General features: G+C 40.8%; 1 protein-coding gene across 9 annotated transcripts in view; it reads right to left on the bottom strand.

The window, feature by feature from the left end:
* SMARCA4 (SWI/SNF related, matrix associated, actin dependent regulator of chromatin, subfamily a, member 4) overlaps positions 1-19,227 on the bottom strand; it is a 120,999-nt gene extending 101,772 nt beyond the window's left edge. For 2 of the 9 annotated variants that reach the window (XM_027851129.1, XM_027851130.1), the window contains exons 1-2: positions 18,667-18,818; positions 1,738-1,997 (exon numbers count right to left, since the gene is read on the bottom strand). In XM_027851129.1, coding sequence (XP_027706930.1) covers positions 1,738-1,959 — 222 coding nt within the window. In that variant the 5' untranslated portion in view covers positions 1,960-1,997; positions 18,667-18,818. Of the gene's footprint in view, positions 1-1,737; positions 1,998-18,666; positions 18,824-19,211 lie in introns of those variants that run through there. The other 7 variants (XM_027851127.1, XM_027851134.1, XM_027851125.1 and 4 more) reach the window with 7 other exon arrangements.
* Between the last annotated feature and the right edge of the window lie 1,497 nt (positions 19,228-20,724).

The raw sequence follows: 20,724 nt of genomic DNA, 5'->3' as shown, positions 1-20,724 counted from the left end.
GGCTATGCCAAAATACTAACAATTAAAACCCAGGTGTTAGTTCAAGTTATTGAGGTCTCCATTTCTGGATGGTTATCAATCTCCAGTGATAGAGAGAGGAGGTAGTGATTAAGTAAGAGGGACAGAGAATAAAAGTAAGATTAGGAAGGAAAGATGGGGATAAGATTTTTCCTGAGGAAGCTAACTGGGTAAGATTTAGAAATGGGAAAGAAGGCATAACTAAAGAAAATGTAATTATTTGTGCAAGATTCACTGAAGTATAATTAACTGAACTGTGAGTAGTGAAAGGAAGAGAAAGGTGAGAATATTCTGAAGGGAGGGGGAGGAAAGGAAGAGGAAGTAATAGAAAATAGCTAGGTCAGATGACTGATTCCTATCACCAAGTGACCACATAGCCTCAGGAGAGGTTAGCCTGTCTGGAGAGCCTTGGGAATGCGTGAATTCGAGGATAAGGAGGCAATATGTAACCAAACCAAACATTTGTATTTACAGCTGAACACCTGTTAAGTATCTGTAACTTAAGAGTTGCTTTAGTTTTCAAAGAATCATAGTGATACATTAGTAAAATGTCCCTTAAAAGCTAGTCAAAAAGGACCCTTCTGGATAATTCATCCAAATAGAATGACAAACTCTTTAGGTAGGAAGTAGGATAAGTATGACTCTTCCCTACGGAAAAACAAACAAACAAACAAAAAAACCCTAGAAAAGAGAAACATATATCTATAACAAGGAATGGCCCCACAGAAAGGAAAATATGCTGGAAATAAGCAGATGTCATTTGCAAAAGCAAATTATTTACGAATCATATCCAACGAGTAAAGTGATGGTTTCCATATCTGGTTCTTAAAGGAACCTTTATAGCTCTTCAGTACCTGCCCTTTTCTCAAAGGCACCAACTGTCTCACCACCAAAACCACTAAATTCCAAGTTTTTACTTCATTACCTCATTGGACCCTGGAGAGAGATGCACCTATCAGTTTTTCTGCTTTTAACCTGTACGTTGTTTCTTCTCCAGACAAGAAAAGCAACCACAACACTGAGCCAATTTATCACCAACAGTAATATCATTTTACAGGTGTATAATGCCTTATCTGCTAAATACTTTCTCTCATCTCATTTGATCATCACGATAACTAGAAGGCAAGCCAAACTGTAGTTTCCCCATTTGACAGATGAGAAAACTGAGGAACAAAGAAGTTAAGAAAATTGGTCAAAGTTACAGAGCAGGCCAGCAGCAGAGCCAAGACCAACAAGAGCAGCAAGGCTTCCTGGCCTCTCATCCAGGGCATTTCCCCCCACATTGTACGCCACAAATGGATCAGCCAAGCACTAGACTCATATTCTATCATGAGGTACCACCACTTTTCAAAGCCTCTCTAGAAACTGAAATTATTTTTTCCATATTCAATTCTATTATGCCTAAGGTATTTTCTCCAAAGAGAGTAAAATAGTTTCTCTGCAAAAAAATAACCCTAGTGGCATTTACAAGGGAATCAATAAATTAAAGAATGCCTGTTTTCCTAAGTTCTTAAATAATCAAGATTGCCAGTCTGAAATTAGTAGACTATTCACAGAGATGTAAAGCAATTCAAAAAAACTTTTTAAGACATGACCCACCTTCTCTTTAGATATGGTGGGGGAGGGAGAATGAGATTAACCTGTTAGGGGAAAATGATCTCATGTACATAAATGAATCTTGGAATGGGAAAAAAAATTTCATTACACACAACTAGTTACCTTATGCATTTGATGCATATTATCTTGAGGATAGCCTCCAGGACCCTGAGGAGGTATAGGATGTCCTGCCGAAGGTGGGCCAGGGCTAGGGCCCATCATGCTGTGTGCAGAACCAGGTGAGGGTCCAGGACTAGGGCCCAGCATAGCACCAGGAGATGGGCCAGGCCCTGGAGAGGGTCCTGGCCGAGGTGTTCCTCCTAGGGGTGGGTCTGGAGTAGACATCTTCAAAGGAGTTGCTCAAAATAGTCTCCTACTGCCTACTGGAAAAAAAAAAAAAAAAAGCCAGGTTAGTTGGTGAGTACAGCCATTCAAGCCTTAATTCAAGAAAAAAACAGGGCTTAGCACAAAGTACCAGTATTTAGCATTAACCAACAGGGCTTGTGACTTCTGATAATTTTAAATGAAAACTAAAGAAATGTGATAAGAATTATTAAATAGAGATAAAGAATTATTAAATATAACATCAAAAAACACGACTCTTTGCCTGATGAACACTTTATCAACATATGATATAAAGTAAAATCTGTATTAACTGGAACCTTCAACTAACCAGTATGGGTTTCTTTTTTTTTTTAATTACTCCATTTTAAGGAAGAGATAGCAACTTAAAAAGAAAATGTTTACAGCAAAGATTCTTTAAAGCTTTTATTCGGCGCTACTGATGCTGAGATAGGAACTGGGACTATGATTTCACCCGTATAAGGAAGAACATCCTTTAACCACGTAGTCTTGGGGAATTTATGGAAGATTACCTAAAACAAAGGTGGGTAAAAAAGAATTACTAAAAATTCATCCAAATAAGAATATCCAATTCTTCAAGTATTTTAGTTATTTAAAACTCAGCATATATCTTTATTAGGAAAAGCACCGGGGAAAATGTTCTGTCTTAAAGGTCTGGAAAGTAGTTTTAAAGTTCAAACTACTTAATATGGGGTTGGTGGCTTTATAACAGAGGCCATTATAATGCAATAGTTCTGATTTTTAAAAATACATTGTTCAATGTTGTAGTATAAATGATAGGACTCAAATACGGAGTAATTTAGGTTAAGTGATCCTAACTGCCATAATCAGATTAGCAATGACAGACTATACTCTTCCACTGTCGTGACTCATTCTGACAGTTTCAAACATATAAATGATCCTAGCTCCTGACTGGACAAAGTTCCCAGTCACTGCAAGCATGCCAACACTCATTTCTGGGATCCCCGATTACAGATTTGGGTCCTCATCCAATTTATGGTCCTGATTAGTAAACTCACCCACTTAAATCTGGTATGGATAAATGACCCAGAAAATCTCCCCCCCACACCTGGGTCTTATTAGGAATGCCTCCTCCAATATTTGGCATTGATTACCTGTTTTCAACCAAACCCATCTTCAAAGTATAAAACTTCCCTGCTCAGATCCCATTCTGAGCATGTACTTCTACCAAGATTTTTCCATTGTACTTATCTCCCTCACATGAGTGAATCTGACCTGGAGTGGCTGAATTTCTTCGTGTTGCCACACAGTGTATTTTTCTTTAGTTTTTGCCTCCTTGCTGAGTTGCACAGTAAGTAATAAAGCTCATGCTTACACTAGCTTTCAGAGTACTAATCTTCTGTAAATTCTCAAACCCAAGTCCTTGCTCTGATCTGAGCTATGAAGTCAAATTAGGCATATAAGATCCAGGAATGAAAGTAATATAGTTCATAGCTTGCACTTCTCTTCAGTGTAAGTGGGAATGTTGGTTAATAATCAGGAATAGAGTACATATGGCCTGTAGGGAATGATGTCAACCACAGTGAAAATAGTAGATGGCAAAAAGGCAAGAAATGCCACAGTACCATTGCTACTTACCATTTTAAATCCAAAGATATTAAATTTTTACTGAATGAGGCCACACAGCAGCAGCCCTGGGAAATAGTATTCACATTTACAGATGGGAGAAGTAAGGAGTTACGTTAAAGTGAAAATCACTCACAGAGGCTGGAATAGAAGGGCATACTAACAAGTATCACCTCTGACACTTATAAACTGCAAGCTCATGAGTAAGGCACTTCAATTTTTTGAGCCTCAGTCTTGTCATCCATTAAACAGGGATAACAATTCTTACACTCTTTACCACACAGGGTTCTGAGGAAAGCATTTTTAAGAACTACAGAATTATAAAAACATCTGATCAGATCTCTCAACACCCCAGGCTTTCACCTTCAATGAGTGTATTTTTGCAAAGTACTTTGCTGAAAATGCTATGTGGTCAATTATTATCAATACTACGTTCCTTCTAGCCTACAGAGAAAAAACTGCAACGGAGAAATAAAGAGAAAAAAGTAATAATTTAAAGGGGAATATTGAGGAGTGAACAATAAGCTACAACTATGGTTCCTATACCTTCAAAAGGCCTATATTATGTTGCAAGTCAAAGTCTTAAATCAATAGCCAGTTGACAACTCAGATTTTTAATAACAAAGTATATCATTGTGAGAAAATATTACATAGGAATATGAGATGGGGACCTGGCTGTTATTCCTAGCATGCAGTTGGGCAACAATTTCAAAAAGACAACTTGATTTGTATTCCCAGCACTATTCCACCCCCTTCCCATCAAAGGGAGGGAATGCTGTCACTGATGAAATGTGCAGTTTAGAGGCTACAGAAGTTCTAGGCACAAAGGGCTCTTGTAACTTAACCCTAGCTCACTATGGATATTGTCTTTTTTTTTGTTTGTTTGTTTGTTTGTTTTTGCTTTTTAGTGAGGCAATTGGGGTTAAGTGACTTGCCCAGGGTCACACAGCTAATAAGTGTCATGTATCTGAGACTGGATTTGAATTCACGTCCTCCCAACTTCAAGGCTGGAGCTCTATCCACTGCGCCACCCAGCTGCCCCTCACTATGGATATTGTCAATATATATTTCTTTTCTCAGAGATAAAAACAGTGATGGCAATTTAAGGAACACAGATTCCCACAAAAGATTTTTTAAAATGCCATTTCCAAAAAGAAGCCGCAATTTCTGAACTGTTACGTCACACTGGAGCAGGGAAATAGTTGTTCACCACATGGGAAAGCATATTTCTTTCTGGTCATAATGCTCTGACACACTGTATTTCTGAAAAAACACACATACACAATTATAAAGGAAGAAATAAAACAATATAAAACTCTTCCAAACTAGAAGCCTTAGTACTCTTCAACTGCTGGGCTTGGCTTCAAATGCAGGTTTTAAATTTAGGACTCAGGTGCTTCATGTAAAAACAATTATTACAAAGTATGTAGGGCTTAGGGAAAGGAAAAACAAAGATGTGTAGGAAGACTGAATGCTTCACATTTCCTTGGAGATAAAGAGGAGAGGGCAATTCTTAAAGTGGAAAACTGAAGTAATTATGAACAATTTGCTAGCTTCCCATTCCTCAGTCAAGAGAAAGATGTGGCTAGAGTTTGGGGGCTGGATAGGACCTCAAAGGTTACCTCAACCCTTGCTTTTACAATGAACTGCACTGAACAGATTCCTAATCATAAAGCTCTCCAGAGAAGATAATTTCACAATCTCTTTTAGCGCTAAGTTTCAGTGTCCAACAATCAATAAAGTCTTTATTCTAGACAACTAATCTCCTTTCTTCAGAAACTGGAGCCCACTGCCCACTGTTTAGCCTTTTACTGGAAGGAATGAAATTTATCATCACTCATAATAATAACCTTTTAGTATAAATATGGCTGTGACTCCCCCTCCTCTCCCGAGCCCCATTCACTAACCCTTTTCTCATGTACTTCACACTAGGGATTTCACTGTATCTGTTGTCTGTTCCTAGACAGGCAGGGACCTACTGTCCAGGTGTTATTGTATCCTTTTAACCAGAAAGAAAATTTCTAATTTAACGGGAAAGAAAAGTCTCTAACAAATAGCTCATAGGCTCAGAGGCAAAGTTTTCTCTAATCTTTTAAAGTCTTATTCAGGTCAACAAACATTTATTGAATGCCTACTTACATTCCGCTTAAAGGGATTCAAAAGTATACAAGTAAATAATTTCACAGTTTCATAAATTTAGAGATGGAAAGGATTCAGAGGTCATGCAGTCTAACCTATGCATTTTACATTTGAAGAAACTGAAGGTAGCGAGGTGGAATTCTTTGCTTAAGGTCACACAAGTGGCAGTACAAAGTATGGACAAAGATGAAAACTGGATCTTCCATAAGTTGCCAAAATCATCTTTCTTTCTAAAGCCCAGGTCTAACATTATTACTTTGCTGATCACAAACTTTCTGTGGCTGCCCATTATTCCTGGAATAAAAGAGATCCCCAGCCTAGCCACTTAAGATCCTCCAGAGTTTCCTCCAACTTAGCTTTCCCATTTTATTTCATACTACTTCCCTTAATGCATTCCGTGTCTGGCCAAATTCAACTTTGAGTTTTTCTTGAGCTCAACACTCTAAAATCCCACTGATGTGCATTTGTACAAGCCTCCTGGCTTCCCTGAAGCCCCAGCCAAAATCTCACCTTCTAGAGGAAGCTCTTTCCCAAACCCTCTTAATTATTTCCTATTTATTCTGTATAGAGCTCATTTGTACATATTTATTTGCTTGTGGTCTTCCCCATTAAACTATGAGCTCCAAGAGGACTGGGAATATCTTTTGTATCACCAGCACTTAGCACAGTGCCTGGCACAAAGTAGGTGCTTAACAACATTGTTGATAACCAACTTTGATAGACTTAGCACTTCTCAGCAATACAATGATCTAAAACAATTATAAAAGACTCATGGCAGAAAATGCTATCTATATCCAGAGAAAAAACTATGGAGTCTGAATGCAGACTGAAGCATTTATTTTCTGTTTTGTTTTTTTCTTTGTTGTGGTTTTTCCCTTTTGCTCTGATTCTTCTTTCATTACATGACTGATGTGGAAATATGTTTAATATGATTGCACATGTATAACCTATATTGCTTGATGTCCTGGGAAGAGGGAGGGAAGGAGAAAAAAATTTGGAACTCAGAATCTTATAAAAGTGAATGCTGGGGTCATTGATGGTGCAGTGGATACAGCACTGGCACTAGAGTCAGAATCCAGCCTCAGACATTTAACACTAGCTGTGTGACTCTGGGCAAGTCGCTTAACCCCAATTGCCTTATTAAAAAAAAAAAAAGTGAATGCCGAAAACTTTCTTTATATGCAATTGGAAAAAATAAAATACTACTATTCAGTGAGGGTGAAGGAATCCAAAGTAGTACTTAATAGATGCTTCTTGATTAGACTCCACATGGAGTTCTTTAAGGGCCAGGATAATCTTCTGCCTTTTCTGTATCCCTAGAACTTAGCACAGAACCTAGCACATAATAGGCACTTAATAAATGTTTAGACTGACAAGTCCACACCTGGAATACCCTCCCATGTTAATTCCACCTTTCAGAATCCTTTTTCAATTCAACAAGCCTTTATTAGCACCCAGTATGAGCCAGGCACTATGTTTATCTTTCTTCAAGGCTCAGCTCAGGGGCTATCTTTCAAGAAGTTTTCTCCATCTCTTTTCCCTCCTCAAATTATTTTCCACTGAATTGTTAGGTATTGTATTCTCCCAACAGAATGTAAACTAATGGAAAGCAGAGTCTGTGTCTATCTATATTTGGGTGCCCAGTAGTTTTTCTTCATATCTCCAGTACATTCGGGAATATTTTGTGGTAGCAGATAATTAAAGCTTGTTGAGTTAATTCTCACCATTCCTTGTATTATCATTTGTACGTCTGTCTTTCCTCCCCAATAGATGAGAAGGTCCCCAGGGATACAGCATGTGAGCTACATCTATTTTTATACTCCCAGTACTTAGCCTAGTATCTTGCACACAAGAAGGGGCACTTAATATATGCCTGTAGAGTATAATATAAGGGTCATTCTGCTATAAAAGGATTAACCAATCATGTGTATGCTAATCTACTTCCTTTTTAAAAGGTGGTAAAACTACTTTGTGAGCAGTTGCTGGATCTTCTCATCATCCCAGGTGAGAGTCCTTAAATCTACATTTCAAAGGAACTGTATTTCAGCAACTAGGAATGCTTGTTACGATAAATTACAATGTTTTCTTATTCCAACCTTGAAGGAAGAAATGCCAGATTAATGGATACAAAATATGTTAATGTATTTAGCACTGGGAACTATTTATCACTTTATTTCAGTGACACTTAGAAATAATTGTTTTGTACAGGTTGTACAGCCTGACACTTAAAGAATGAGAACGGAGAACTTGCGCCCAGGTTCTAGTAACAATTTTTGGGAGAACTTGGGCAATCTGAGTACTCTATCATTCTCTTTCATTTAGAAAGGGGAAATATCTGTTGCCTTATAATTTCAATTAAATATCACAAGAGAATTCATTTATTGAGGGTCTATTACTTGCTGGGCACTATGGTTGGATGTTGGAGATACAGACAAAAACATTAACATTTAAATCTCTGTCCTCAAAGAGCTTATATTCTATTGGAGAGAGAAATGACATGTACACCGATATGTGTATATATATAATATAGAAAGAGTAAGTACAAAGTAATGGGGGGGGGGGGTTGTAGGATCAAGCATACCCAACTAGACTAACTGGGAGGATTGGGAAAGGTCTCCCATAAGAGTTCAGCTGGGTGACAGACATTCGATACTTGGCTCCTACATTTTATACAAATGATGGTTGAAGAAAGAGACATCACTCTTTGCCTTACTGCCACCTGCTTCTTGGGCCAATGGCCCATGACATAATAGTAAAATATGAACTTATAACCACCCCAAGGAGTAATTTCTGTTTGTTTCCAGTCAACAAGTATTTAAATACTTAACTGTGTATTCTAAGCTATGGAGTTACAAAAGGAGTCAGGATATAATTCCCTTAATTTTCAGGTTTTACTCTGTACCACACTACTAAATGATAAAAGAACTTGCAAATAAAGTAGGATTTATGCTTCCTATAAGTGGTCATATATACAAATAATACTGAGATGAAAATTATATATTCCTCTTAAAATGATGGTCACAATGCTAAGAGTCTGGAAATGCTATACCTTAAATGTCTGCTATGTCCTCAAAGAGACAAATGCAAATGCAAGTTATTACCCTCTCAATAATCATGTTTGCTAAAGTACTTTCACTTCTACATGCAAACTGATGAAAAAAGGTCCACACTTAGGGGTTCTCAACTGACTAGTGAAGAAAAGCAGTAAACATTCTTTAAAAAGCAATTACCTTACCCTCTGCCTAAAGTCCAGGGATTTTTATTTTTTTTTATTTTTATTAATCCTTTAATTAAGGGATTTGTTCTGTGAAGTTTGGATTTAGTCAAAGGGCCGCGCTTACGGGTCACATGTGGCTTCGAAGTCGAAGGTTCATATGTAGGTATCTTTCAAACTCATCACAAGCTCCTATAAAAATGAAATCCACAACTTTAAAAATTACCAGTGTAACTGGTAAGGATGAAATCTATAGAAATAAGTAGTGAATAAAATTTAAATCAACAAATCATCATTTTAATAACATGTTCATGCATAAGTCCTATATTTATCAATATTGAGGGAGGGGGAACTGAATACACCTCTTCATTCCTCAAAATCTAACTGCAGTATAGAGTTTTTCTCCTATCTTCCTTCTAAGTAGCTTTTTATTTCATTTTCTCACATCTCTTAAATTTGTGGGGTTTTTTCACCTAAAACTGTCCCTTGATGTTCTGAACTAATAAGTAATGAGGAAACTGATGTTTATTAGAATATGAAATGTTATATATTTTTAAACTATGCTAGCCTTATACTCTCATCTCTTTCTAATGCCTTATGGCAAAACTATGAAAATAAAAGACCTGAAAATTAAAAAACAAAGACACTATGGGAAAACTTACATGAAATGGTGCAAAGTAAAGCAGAACCAGGAAAACAATAGAGACAGTGACTACAACAATGCAAATGGAAAGAATAAGAAAACTAAATCGACCAACATGTAATTATAATGACTAAGAGAGGTCAATGAAGCCTTGAGAAGAAATCAGAAAATATATCTCTTTCCTTTCTTTCCAAAGGTGGAAGATTACAGGTGTGGAACATTACAAATATTGTGTCAGCTTTGGTTGATGTGTTGGGTTAGTTTTGTTGAACTGTTAAATAGCATTTTATTTTTTCCCTAATTACATGTCAAAACACTTTTTAACATTCATCTTTTTTTTTTTAGTTTTGAGTTCCAAATTCTATCCCTCCCTGAGACAGTAAGCAATCTGATATAGGTTATATATATGGAATCATGTAAAACATTTCCATATCAGACATTTTGTGCAAGAAAACTCAAACAAAAAAAAAAGAGAAAGAGAGGGAAGAAGGAAAGAAAGGAGGGAAAAAAGAATATACTCTGGTACGGTATTCAGGTGACATCATATTGCTTAGAATAGCTAATCAGGGGTGGGAAACCGGCAGCCTTGAGGCCAAGAGTGGCTTCCTAGGTCCTTGGATGTGGCCTTCTGACTGAGTCCAAGTTTTACAGAACAAATCCTTTTACTAAGGGGATTTGTTCTGTGACATTTGGATTCAGTCAAAGGGCTACACCTGAGGACCTAGAGGGACACATGTGGCCTCGATGTGGCATGTTCCCCACCCTTGAGCTAAGTCACTCACAGTTCTTCATCGTACAATATTGCTGTTACTGTGTACAGTATTCTCCTGGTTTTGCTCACTTAACTTTGTATCAGGTTCATGTAAGTCTTTCCAGTTTTTCCCAAAATCATCCTGCTTGCCATCTCTTATAGCTTTAATATTCCATTACAATCACAAGCCACAACTTATTCAGCCATTCCCCAACTGATGGGCATCCCCTCAATTTCTAGCTCTTAGCCACCACAAAAAGAGCTGTTATAAATATTTTTGTTCAAATAGGTCCTCCCTGAAATTATCCAGCATTTTGTTTCTTATAGTACAATAACATTCCATTACAATCATATACCACAGCTTGTTTAACCACTTTCCAACCAATGGGCATCCCTTTGATTTCCAATTCTTAGCGACCACAAAAAGAGCTGCTATAAATATTCCAAAATGTATTTTTAAATGAATGTGTTAATTATTTTGCTAACAAATGGAAAACAAAAATGTTCATTATTGCTTAATAATCAAATTGTACAGTTTTATGTTACATGTATTTCATGGAAGAGGAGCTCTATCAAATTCCTATTATTTCAAAAAAATACTTTGAAAGGTCAGAAACTCACCAGTGTCTCTTCTCTAACAATACAGATATCAACCCAGCCATGCCTTCTCTGAAGCAGCAAGAGCTAGCAGAAGTCACTGGAGATGGAATTAGCAAGGCTCTGGGTTTTAATCCTGATTCTGTCACTTGTTACAATGTGAATCACTTCTCTCAGTCTCAGTATGCTATAAAACAGGGATACTAGCTTCTGAGTTACTTCTCAAGGTGAGAAAAGTGCTTTGTAAACCTTAAAACACTTTGGAAATGTACGAATTCTGAGTTTGAGACTATTTTATGGAATCTTAAGATTTACATGGTTCAATTCCCCTATTGGTATATTAACAATTAAATAAATGATTATAGATGGTTTAAAAAAATCTTATTAAAGAATATGCCCTTGGGGTAGCTAGGTGGCACAGTAGATAGAGCACCAGCTCTGGAATGAGGGGGACCTGAGTTCAAATTCAGCCGCAGATGCATGACACTCACAAGCTGTGTGACCCTGGGCAAGCCACTTAACCCCATTGCTTAACAAAACAAACAAACAAAACAAAACAACTGCCCTTCTACAAAAATGTGCATACCAGCACATTTGACCCAGCAATACCACTTCCAGTGCTGTATCCCAAAGAGATCATACAAATGGGAAAAGGACCCATGTGCACAAAAATATTTATAGCAGCTCTTTCTGTGGTGGCAAAGAACTGGAAATTGAAGGGATGCCCATCAGATGGGGAATTCCTAAACAAGTTGTGGTATATGAATGTGATGGAATACTACTGTGCTATAAGAAATGATGAGCAGGTAGACTTCAGAAAAACCTGGAAAGATTTATATGAACTGATGCTGAGTGAAGTGAGCAGAATCAGGAGAGAACACTGTACACAATAACAGCCACAATGTGCGATGACTAACTCTGATAGATTCATCTTTTCTTAGCAATACAAGGATCCAAGACAATTCCAAAGGACTCATGATGGAAAATGCTGTCCACATCCAGAAAAAGAACTATTAAGTCGAATGCAGATAAAAGCATATTATATGCTCTCTCTTTTTTTGTTACTTCTTTCTCATGGTTTCTCCCACTGGTTCTAATTCTTATTTACAAAATGACTAATGTGAAAATACGTTCAATATGAATGTATATGTAAAGCCTCTATCACATTGCATGTCGTCTTTGGGTGAGGGGAGGGGCAAGATGGGGAGAAAATCTGGAACTCAAAATCTTATGGAAGTGAATACTGAAAACTAAAAATAAATAAATTAATAATTAAAAAAAGACTATGCCCTTGTGAGGGTAACTTACTATCATTTTGTATTTTTGTGGACTTAATGGATTTTGATGGTCAAATAATTCACTGTCTGGTGGTCAGTGCCATCCTGTTAGGGAAGAACCTCTCCTCTTAACCTGAACTGTTTCTCAGATAGTAGACAGTCTCTGGCACTATACTACAGGCGTTTTATATAGCTCCCAAGAAGCTACAGTCACCTCCATGCCACTGTGAGGCATACAAGTAGGAATTTTATGAAGGTTCAAAAATATAACACTTACTTTAATCACACTAACTAAATAAACTAGTGACAAAGATTTAAAGAATAGGAATATAATTTGAAAATGCTTTTGTGGGGGAGGGGAAAAAAGAGACACCCAAGAATTTAAAGTAGAACTTGGAGTTCTACTTGCAGGTCACTGTCTTGGAGATTTCAGATGCATATGCAATAAGAAAGAAAAAAATTGATACTTATAAAATATTCTATGAGCCAAGATTATTAACATTAGGGAATATTCCACATAGCAACTTCTATGTCAACATCCAAAAAGAAAGTTCAAAACATATAAGGTAACATGACTTAATCAATGGTAGAGTAGTCTAAGTCAGTGGTATCCAAGTTGGGGGCCATGGCCTGACCCCCAAAGGTCAATCAATTGGAAAATGAGAAACTGGGCTGCATCACATTCCATCCTCCCAGCTACAGTTAATCATAACATATATCTGAAAGAACCAAACATACTCTTATTCCCCAATATTCCCTCATCCTACTTTTCTCTCTGTGCAAATTTCCAACTTCTTCTGAGCCTGGCATCTGGGTAGGCAGCTCTAAGAAGAGCAGATATGACCTAAGCTAAAGAGACATTTTTCAAATTCAAAATCAATACCAGCAGCAGATGCTGATATCATTGAGAAAATTCAAACTCCAGCAAACCCAACATCTTGCTTCCCCAGATGAGTTACACAGGATGAAATGTCATTACAGTATCTTTCACTCAAACCTACTTCTCTTCCATACTTCCCTATCTCTGTCCAAAGTATCACCATCCTTCTAGTTACCTAGGTTCACAACCTGGGCATCTTCTACTCACCACATAAACAGTTACCAAATCCTGTTGTTTTCATCTCTGTAACATCTCTCATACAGTCACCACCTTCATTCAGGCCCTCATCATCTTTTGCCTGGACTATTCTAAATGTCTTCCTGCCTCAAGTCTCTTCCCTCCATCCTTCACACAAATGCTAAAATCATTTTCCTGAAGAGACAGCTAGTGGCACAGTGAATAGTGTTCAGGGCCTGAAGTCAGAAAGACCTAGCTGTGTGACTCTAGGCAAATCACTTCACCTGTTTGCCTCACTTCAGTTTCCTCAGCTGTAAAATGGGCATAGTTAATGACCTATTTCTCAGTGTAGTTGTGAGGATCAAATGAGATATTTGTTAAAAGCACTCAGCACAGTGCCTGGCACATAGCAGATGCTATATAAATGCTTTGCCCCTTTCCTTTGGCACAGATCTGACCGTGTCATTCCCTTACTTAACAAACTCCAATGGCTCCCTATTAACTCTAGGATTAAATGTTATTTTATCTTTATCTCATTTTTTTAAAATATATATTTTTGTGTAAGTTTTATAATGTACATAACTATTAGCACAGTAATACATGTATACAAACTGTTTCATTAAAATATACACATACTGAATGTAAGAGGTATTTTGGGGGTTTTACTGGGGGGGGTGTGTGATCAAAAAAGTTTGAAGACCACATTATCAACACTGAAACCAATAACAAAAGATCTAGCAAATTAATATGCCCACAGTTTCATTTTTAAAATAGATGTCTTGTATATGAACATGTTATATACTCCTATAGAATGTATGCACCTTGAGGGAAAGGATTTTATTCTTTTTTATCTCTCCTGTGTCTAGCACAGTGCCTGGCACATAGTGATGTTAAATAAATGCTTGATTTACTTTCATAAAACAATTGGATAACATCTCAAGACTTTTTCCATGTTACAGCGAATATTTTCGTCAAACTTCTAGCACACAATACAAATGGACAGGCACACTACTTTATGCCAGAAGCATAACAAAGAACTGTACACCAACCTATCTCCGTAAATCAGGGCCTCAATTTCCAGCTATAAATCATTCCATCTAAGATCACAGAATTAGAATTGGAAGAGACCTTACAGATCAAGTTCAACCTCCTCATTATGTAGATAAGAAACTGGGGCCCAGAGAGGTGAAATAACTTGCAACAGCAGGAATGAGTTCAAATGATTACACAGTGTTTTATGAACTAAGTACTACATTACTACAATACAATAAGCTGTGATACTCAGTAAAAATTATCCTGGGGGCAGCCAAATGGCGCAGTGGATAGAGCTCCAGCCTTGGAGTCAAGAGGAACTGAGTTCAAATCCGGCCTCAAACACTTGACACTGACTAGCTGTGTGACCCTGAGCAAGTCGCTTAACCCCGACTGCCTCACCAAAAAACAAAAATAATAATAATAATATGTTTTTAAAAAATTACCCTGGTATAGGACCTGCACTCACACTACAACCCACCTCATTTCAACAGGAAAGAGATTATAAAATAGATTTACAGAACCCCAACGGCACATTTAGGTGATAAGAACTTAGAGGCAGCATGGTGGAGTGTAGGGAACACTGGGAAGAAACCTCAGGCATCCAAACTCTCACTTGTGAGCAGTGACTATGAACAGGCAAATCACTGAACCTCTCAGAGCCCTAGCCTCCTTTTCTATTAAAAAATGTGGAGGATAATAATAATGAGGCAGCTAGTGGCGCAGTCAATAGAGTGCAGGTCTAGAGTCAGGAAGATTCATGTTCCTGAGTTCAAATCTGGCCTCTGACACTCAAGTTGTGACCTCAGTTTCTCAATATATAGCCTTAGTTTCCTTATATGTAAAATGAGCTGGAGAATGAAATGGCCAACTACTCCGTTCCAGTATCTTTGCCAAGAAAACCCAAAATGGGGCTACGAGGAGTCAGACAGGACTGAAACAACAGAACGATAACAATACTCTCTCCTTTATCTCTGGGTATGTATACACACACAAGTCTGGGAAGAAAGTGGTATTCATTATTTGATGGCTAGTTGAGTGGATAATCTGTGCTCCCTAATTTATCCAACATCACTGAAAAATTTTAAATCTGTTATGTTATTTATTTGTGTAGTGTCAGATCCATTTTAACCTTTGGATACTGTAAGGCTCAACAGTTTTTATTTCCTTGTAATTGAAAACAGTTTGCCAGATGTGCTTGTTATATATGATATCTTTTATTGTGACATTTGCAGAATGGAGGCATTTTCAGGAAGGACAAAAACATGACAAATGATACAAACTAATACCTGCTTCTTTCAGGAATCTAAAGGGAATATGTCATAAAATAAATTATCTAAATGTGATTTGATCTTATGGTGCTGCAATGAAAGCCTAACATAAGAAAATATTCTCTAGCTGATCAATTTAACAGTATGTACACTACAGACTGACTGAAGGATCACTGTAGTTAAGGTGACAGATTTGAAGCCCAAGTTGAGACACTTAAAACACCACTTATGCAAGGACTGGATTGACTTTGCTCCATATTACCTTGAGCAGTTTACAACTGCAATGATAACTCTCTGGCATTTTTTTAGAAGCTTAACTTTGGAAAGAAATCAATGGAACTTGCTGAAGCTGCGCAAGGGAAGGAAAAGTATCATTACTCTCTGAACTAAGCATTATTCATCTGTACAACCAAACCAAATAGTCCTTGGTGTTTCAGAAAGAGCATTGGCTAAGAGTCAGAAGACCTGGGGTCTCTCTCAGTCCAGACCAACCTCTTCTCCTGTGTGGTACCTTAGGCAGACATGTCATTCCATGTTTGGGGCCCACTCAGCCAGTCTGGAAACCCAAAGCCTTCTTTGATAGCTCTGTCTTATACCCGTTATACAATTAGTTATCAAGTTCTGTTGATTCTCTGTGCTGTCACTCCTAACCTCTCCTCTCTTTTCCATTTCCACTAGTACCAGCCTAGCAAAGGCCCTCATTACCTCTTGCCCAGACTACTGTAACAACCCGATCGATTCACTGTCAACACTACTCTAGATTGTAACTCTTAAAACAGACTGGATTCCTCAAAATACCTTTATGGTTCCCATCAATGCCTATAGAAAAAAGGACTAACTCCTCAGCACGGTACCATTAGACTGTTTCACAGTCTGGTCCCAACCTACTTTTCCATCATTATCTAATACTACAGTGCAAAAATGGACTATTAATCATTTCCCAAAAGAACCCAGAGTTTTTCAGCCTCCAAACCTTTGCTCAAGCAAGTCACCCTCCCTAGAATGTCCTCTCTCCAATATCTACCACAGGTTTATAGATTCTTCAAGGCTCAGCTCAAATACTACCTCCCCAAAGCATTTTCCTTTCCCAGTTGGGAGCTAACTCTGCTTTCTCTGAATGCCTATAAAGTTCTTACCACAAACTATCTTGTATCATAGTTCCCCCATGTTTTACTTATGTTTTTATTTAGTAGCTGCACATTAAAATTTTGTCCAGTGAACGAAGGAGTTGGAATAGATTACATCTAAGGCAGAGGTTCTTCACTTTAAGTCTTGAGCTTAGTTTTTTAAATTTTTTGATAATTGTATTTCAATTAATTGCTTTCCCTTGTAATCCTATGTATTTAAAAAACATTATTCTGAGAGGACAAATTGCCAAAAGGGTCCATGACACAAAAAGGGTTATAAGAACTCCTGCCCTAGGCCTCTTCCAGTCTTAAAATTCTCTAAGATAGTCCATCACTTCAAAAGGAAATACAAAATGGACAAGCTGTAAAATTTTCTGTTTCCTCATCCGTAAAATAAGAGGGTTAGTCTACTCTATATGGAAGATTTTTTCCAGCTCAAAGTCCTACATCTTCCAGAAAAGGGAATACAAATTTATATAGCACCTACCATGTGCCAAGCACTGTGCCAAGTGTTTTTTAATAAATATTATCCCACATGAAAGGAACTTATTTTTTTTACTCTTTCTGAAAGAAACAAAAGATCAACAGTGCCTTAAAACTAAAACTTCTCATGAACAAAGAAAGTAAAACACCTTCACTAAAATCTGGGGCATCAAAGCACTCTCCTAGAATACCTATATTTCTTTAAAAACAATTTATATAGAACATAGTCTTGGGGAACAGAGATGAACAAAGATTTAAGGACACCAAAGTTCTTTTTTTTCCCCTTTCAGTGACCATTCTCGCTCTCCTCATTTCACAACCGAGATTCTGAAATAACTTTATTATTAGGGGCATTCAAGAATTTAAGACAAAATTTCTTTCCATTTTAAAAAAATGGGGTGAGACGAGGTGATCTTTTTAGCTTGGCTGACTGAACATCAAGGCGCTTAAAAAGCCCTCGATCCCGTAATTATCCAACATGTTCTGCGTTTCCTACTTTATTTTTTAAAAACCATTTTGCACTTGGAGCAGAGGTGCTGCTCACTCCCGTAACCAGAAGCGCAAGCTCCCAAAGCGTTTTCTAACAACAGTCTATTGTTAAGGAGGGAGGACTCAAACAACAAAGCTGGGGGGGAAGAACGGCCAGGACCCTTCCCCACGCAGCAGACAGAGAAGGAAACCAGTGTGTTTGTTTGGAAAACCTCGGAGAGATTTCCCGCGTGGCACCAGCTTCCCACGCAGGTCTCCCCCCACTCCCCTCCGATCTTGGCCCTGTGCGATCCACTGACTGCGAGGCAAGCACTTCGGACGGGGATCTCGGCGGAGCCCAAGGGGCTCCCCACCCGGCGTGTTTCTCTCTCACAAACATACCACACAGACACACACACAGTGACACACAGACACGCACAGACATGCACACGCGCGCGCGCACGCACACACACACACACACAGTCTCTCATTCTTTCTCTTCCTCCTGCTGCCCCCCAACCCCTCGGAAGGAGGGATCCGCGGAACAAGCTAGGACTACCAGCGCTTAGAGATCCGGGGGTGGGGATGTGGGGTGGCAGAGAGGACCCGCCCCCCACCCCGGGACCCGCGCAGCACACGAAAGACGTCCAAGGCGGCGGCGCCGGGGGAGGGGTAGGTGTGAAAGAGGAAGAAGTAGGAAGGGGGGGCCCGAGGTAAACTGAGGAAGACGAAGGGTGGGGGGTGTCCGTGAGGACTACGGTTAGAAGTGGCCTCTCCTGCACTCTGCCTCTCGAGATCAGCTTCCCGCTCGTCGTCCCACCCCTCAGGCCCTGCCCAGGCCGGGCCTAGCCCGGCCAGCCCTCCCAGCCCGGTCGCCGAGTGAGAGCTGGCAGCGGAGGTTTCTTGACCCCGTGGCGCCGCCGTAGCCCCCGCGCGACCCAAGGCGACGATGTGGCCCTCCCCCCCCCCCGCCCCCCCCCCTTCATTCAAACCAACCGCCCCCTCCCTTCCCCAACGCCCATCCCTGGGGCCTTGTTCCTCACCCGGACCTGGGAGGAGCCGCCACCGTCCGCAGCACCGCGTCCCCAGCGCTCCCCCCCACCTCTGCCGGGGCCAGGGCCCGTCGCTGGCTCTCGAGTTCTCCCTTCTCCACACGGAACAAAGACGCCGCCACCGAGTGAGGGGAAGCTGGTGCGCGCGCCCGCCTCTATCCCGCGCTCGCTCGTCCGCCGGCCGCGTCTCCGCGGTTGCACCCCCCCACCCCTCCGCGCGCGCTTGCCTGCCCTTCCCCCACCCGGCCCAGCGGCTCCTCGTGCGCGCCTCGGCTACCCAGTCTTTCTTCCTCCTCGTTCTCCGTTCCCCGCCCCTTCCGTGTCTGGGAGGTGGGATGCGCACGCGCGCCCCGCCCCCTCGAAGGAGTCGGGAGGAAAAGGGACCCTAATCAGAGGAAGACCGACAGAAGCACAGGGCGCGCTCCCGCACGCGCGTGCGCAGACTCCATTTCTTTGGACAGCCTTTCTCCCCGTCCTCCCCCGAGCAGCACGCGCACGCGCACGCTCCGGGTGCCTTACTTCCAATACCCCCTTACCTTGCCTCCTTCCCCTTAGTGCTTCGGCCCCTCCCGCACAAACACCACCCCTGGCCACGCCGGGGAGCATGCGCTCTGGGGGCGCCACTGCGGCGAAGGGAGTGGGGCGGAGCGACCGAAGGAGGAGAAAGGCGGGGCTCGGGGGTGGAGGGGGAGGGAGAAAGAGTGGGGAGGAGAAGGAGGAGGAGGAGGAGGAGGAGGGGGGAGGAATGGGAGAGAAGGAGACGAGGTGGGGACGGGGAGCGGGGAAGAGGTAAGGGAAGTAAGGAGAGTGGAAGAGAAGGGGGCAGGGAGGAATGGGGAGAGGAGTAGAAGACTAGGGTCAGAAGGGGTTGGAAGAGGAAGAGGGGGAGGAGAAGAGGACAAGAAGAGGGGGCAGTGGAAGAGAAGGGAGGAGAAAGGGGAGAGGAGGTGGGAGTGGAAGAGAAGGGCCAGAGAGGGGTGGCAGGGGGGAGCGAGGAGGGGGGAAAGACTGGAGAGACACAAAGATTGTGGGGAGCGCAAGAATACAGCATTTGGAGTCAGAGGACCCAGGTTTGCATCTTGGGTTGGCTTCACCCTGTGTGACCTTGTAGAAGTCACAACCTCTCAGAGGCTCAGTTTCCTCTTCTGTTTTTAAAATGAGGGAGTTGGACCAGTTTTCTAAGATCTCAGATACAATCTGTGATCCTGCCAAGGAAGGGGGTGGGGGTGGAGAGAATGAGAAGGGAGAAAAGACGATGGACCAAAGTCTTGAGAAGAGTTTTGGAGGGAAGTTTGTGAGTAGGAAGAAGCCCAGAACCATCAGTAGGGAGGTGTGTTCAGGGAAGAAAGTAGAGGGAGTTGAGGGGGGGAAGGGTGATGTCTGAAGGGGCCATTTTTAGGGAGGGTTGTGAGGATGGGGCAAAGGGAGTTGGGGGTTAGAAGAAGGGGTTAGGGGCAGGGAAGGGTAGTGAGAGAAGTGGGAGCTGGAGGAAGGACAGAGCCTGGGAGAGTTTTTCAGGGCTGGCTAGGGGTGGCATGAAGTTGGAAGAAAGGACCAATGAGATTTTTTGCGGGGGTGGAGAGGGTTCATATGCCTGTGGATGGCTGGGAATTAGGAAAGAGACTATTTACAGTAGGATTTGGAATAGTGTCTAGGGACAAAAGGGGAAAACAAATACTGTGAGAAAGATTTGGGGGGGTAGATCTGGGAGAAAGAGAATTAGGGGAGGACAGGACTTATGTGGTGGGTTTCAGGAAGTGTCTGAGAAGATAGGGGGTCAGGGCTTATGAGGAGTTTTTATGGGGGTTTATGGGATCAGGGTAGATCAAGTTGGAGTTAGAGCAGTGCCTGTAAGAGGGTTTGAGGCTGTGTCTGGAATGAGGAGGTAGAATTTGGAGGAGGCTGAGGTATGAGAAGAGTGTGTAGATGTGCAGGAGTGGGATTGCAGAGGAAGGAGAAGGACAGGGCCTAGGAGAGGCTTGTGGGGGAGATGGAGCAGAGGGAGCTGAGAGGAGAGGGCAGGGCCAGTGAAGAGAATATCTTGTTACA

This window comes from Vombatus ursinus, unplaced genomic scaffold (assembly GCF_900497805.2).
Source record: "Vombatus ursinus unplaced genomic scaffold, bare-nosed wombat genome assembly UNPS02009173.1, whole genome shotgun sequence".
Classification (NCBI taxonomy): domain Eukaryota; kingdom Metazoa; phylum Chordata; class Mammalia; order Diprotodontia; family Vombatidae; genus Vombatus; species Vombatus ursinus.
Note: the sequence above shows the minus strand (reverse complement) of the source record. Positions and strands in the feature narration are given on the sequence as shown.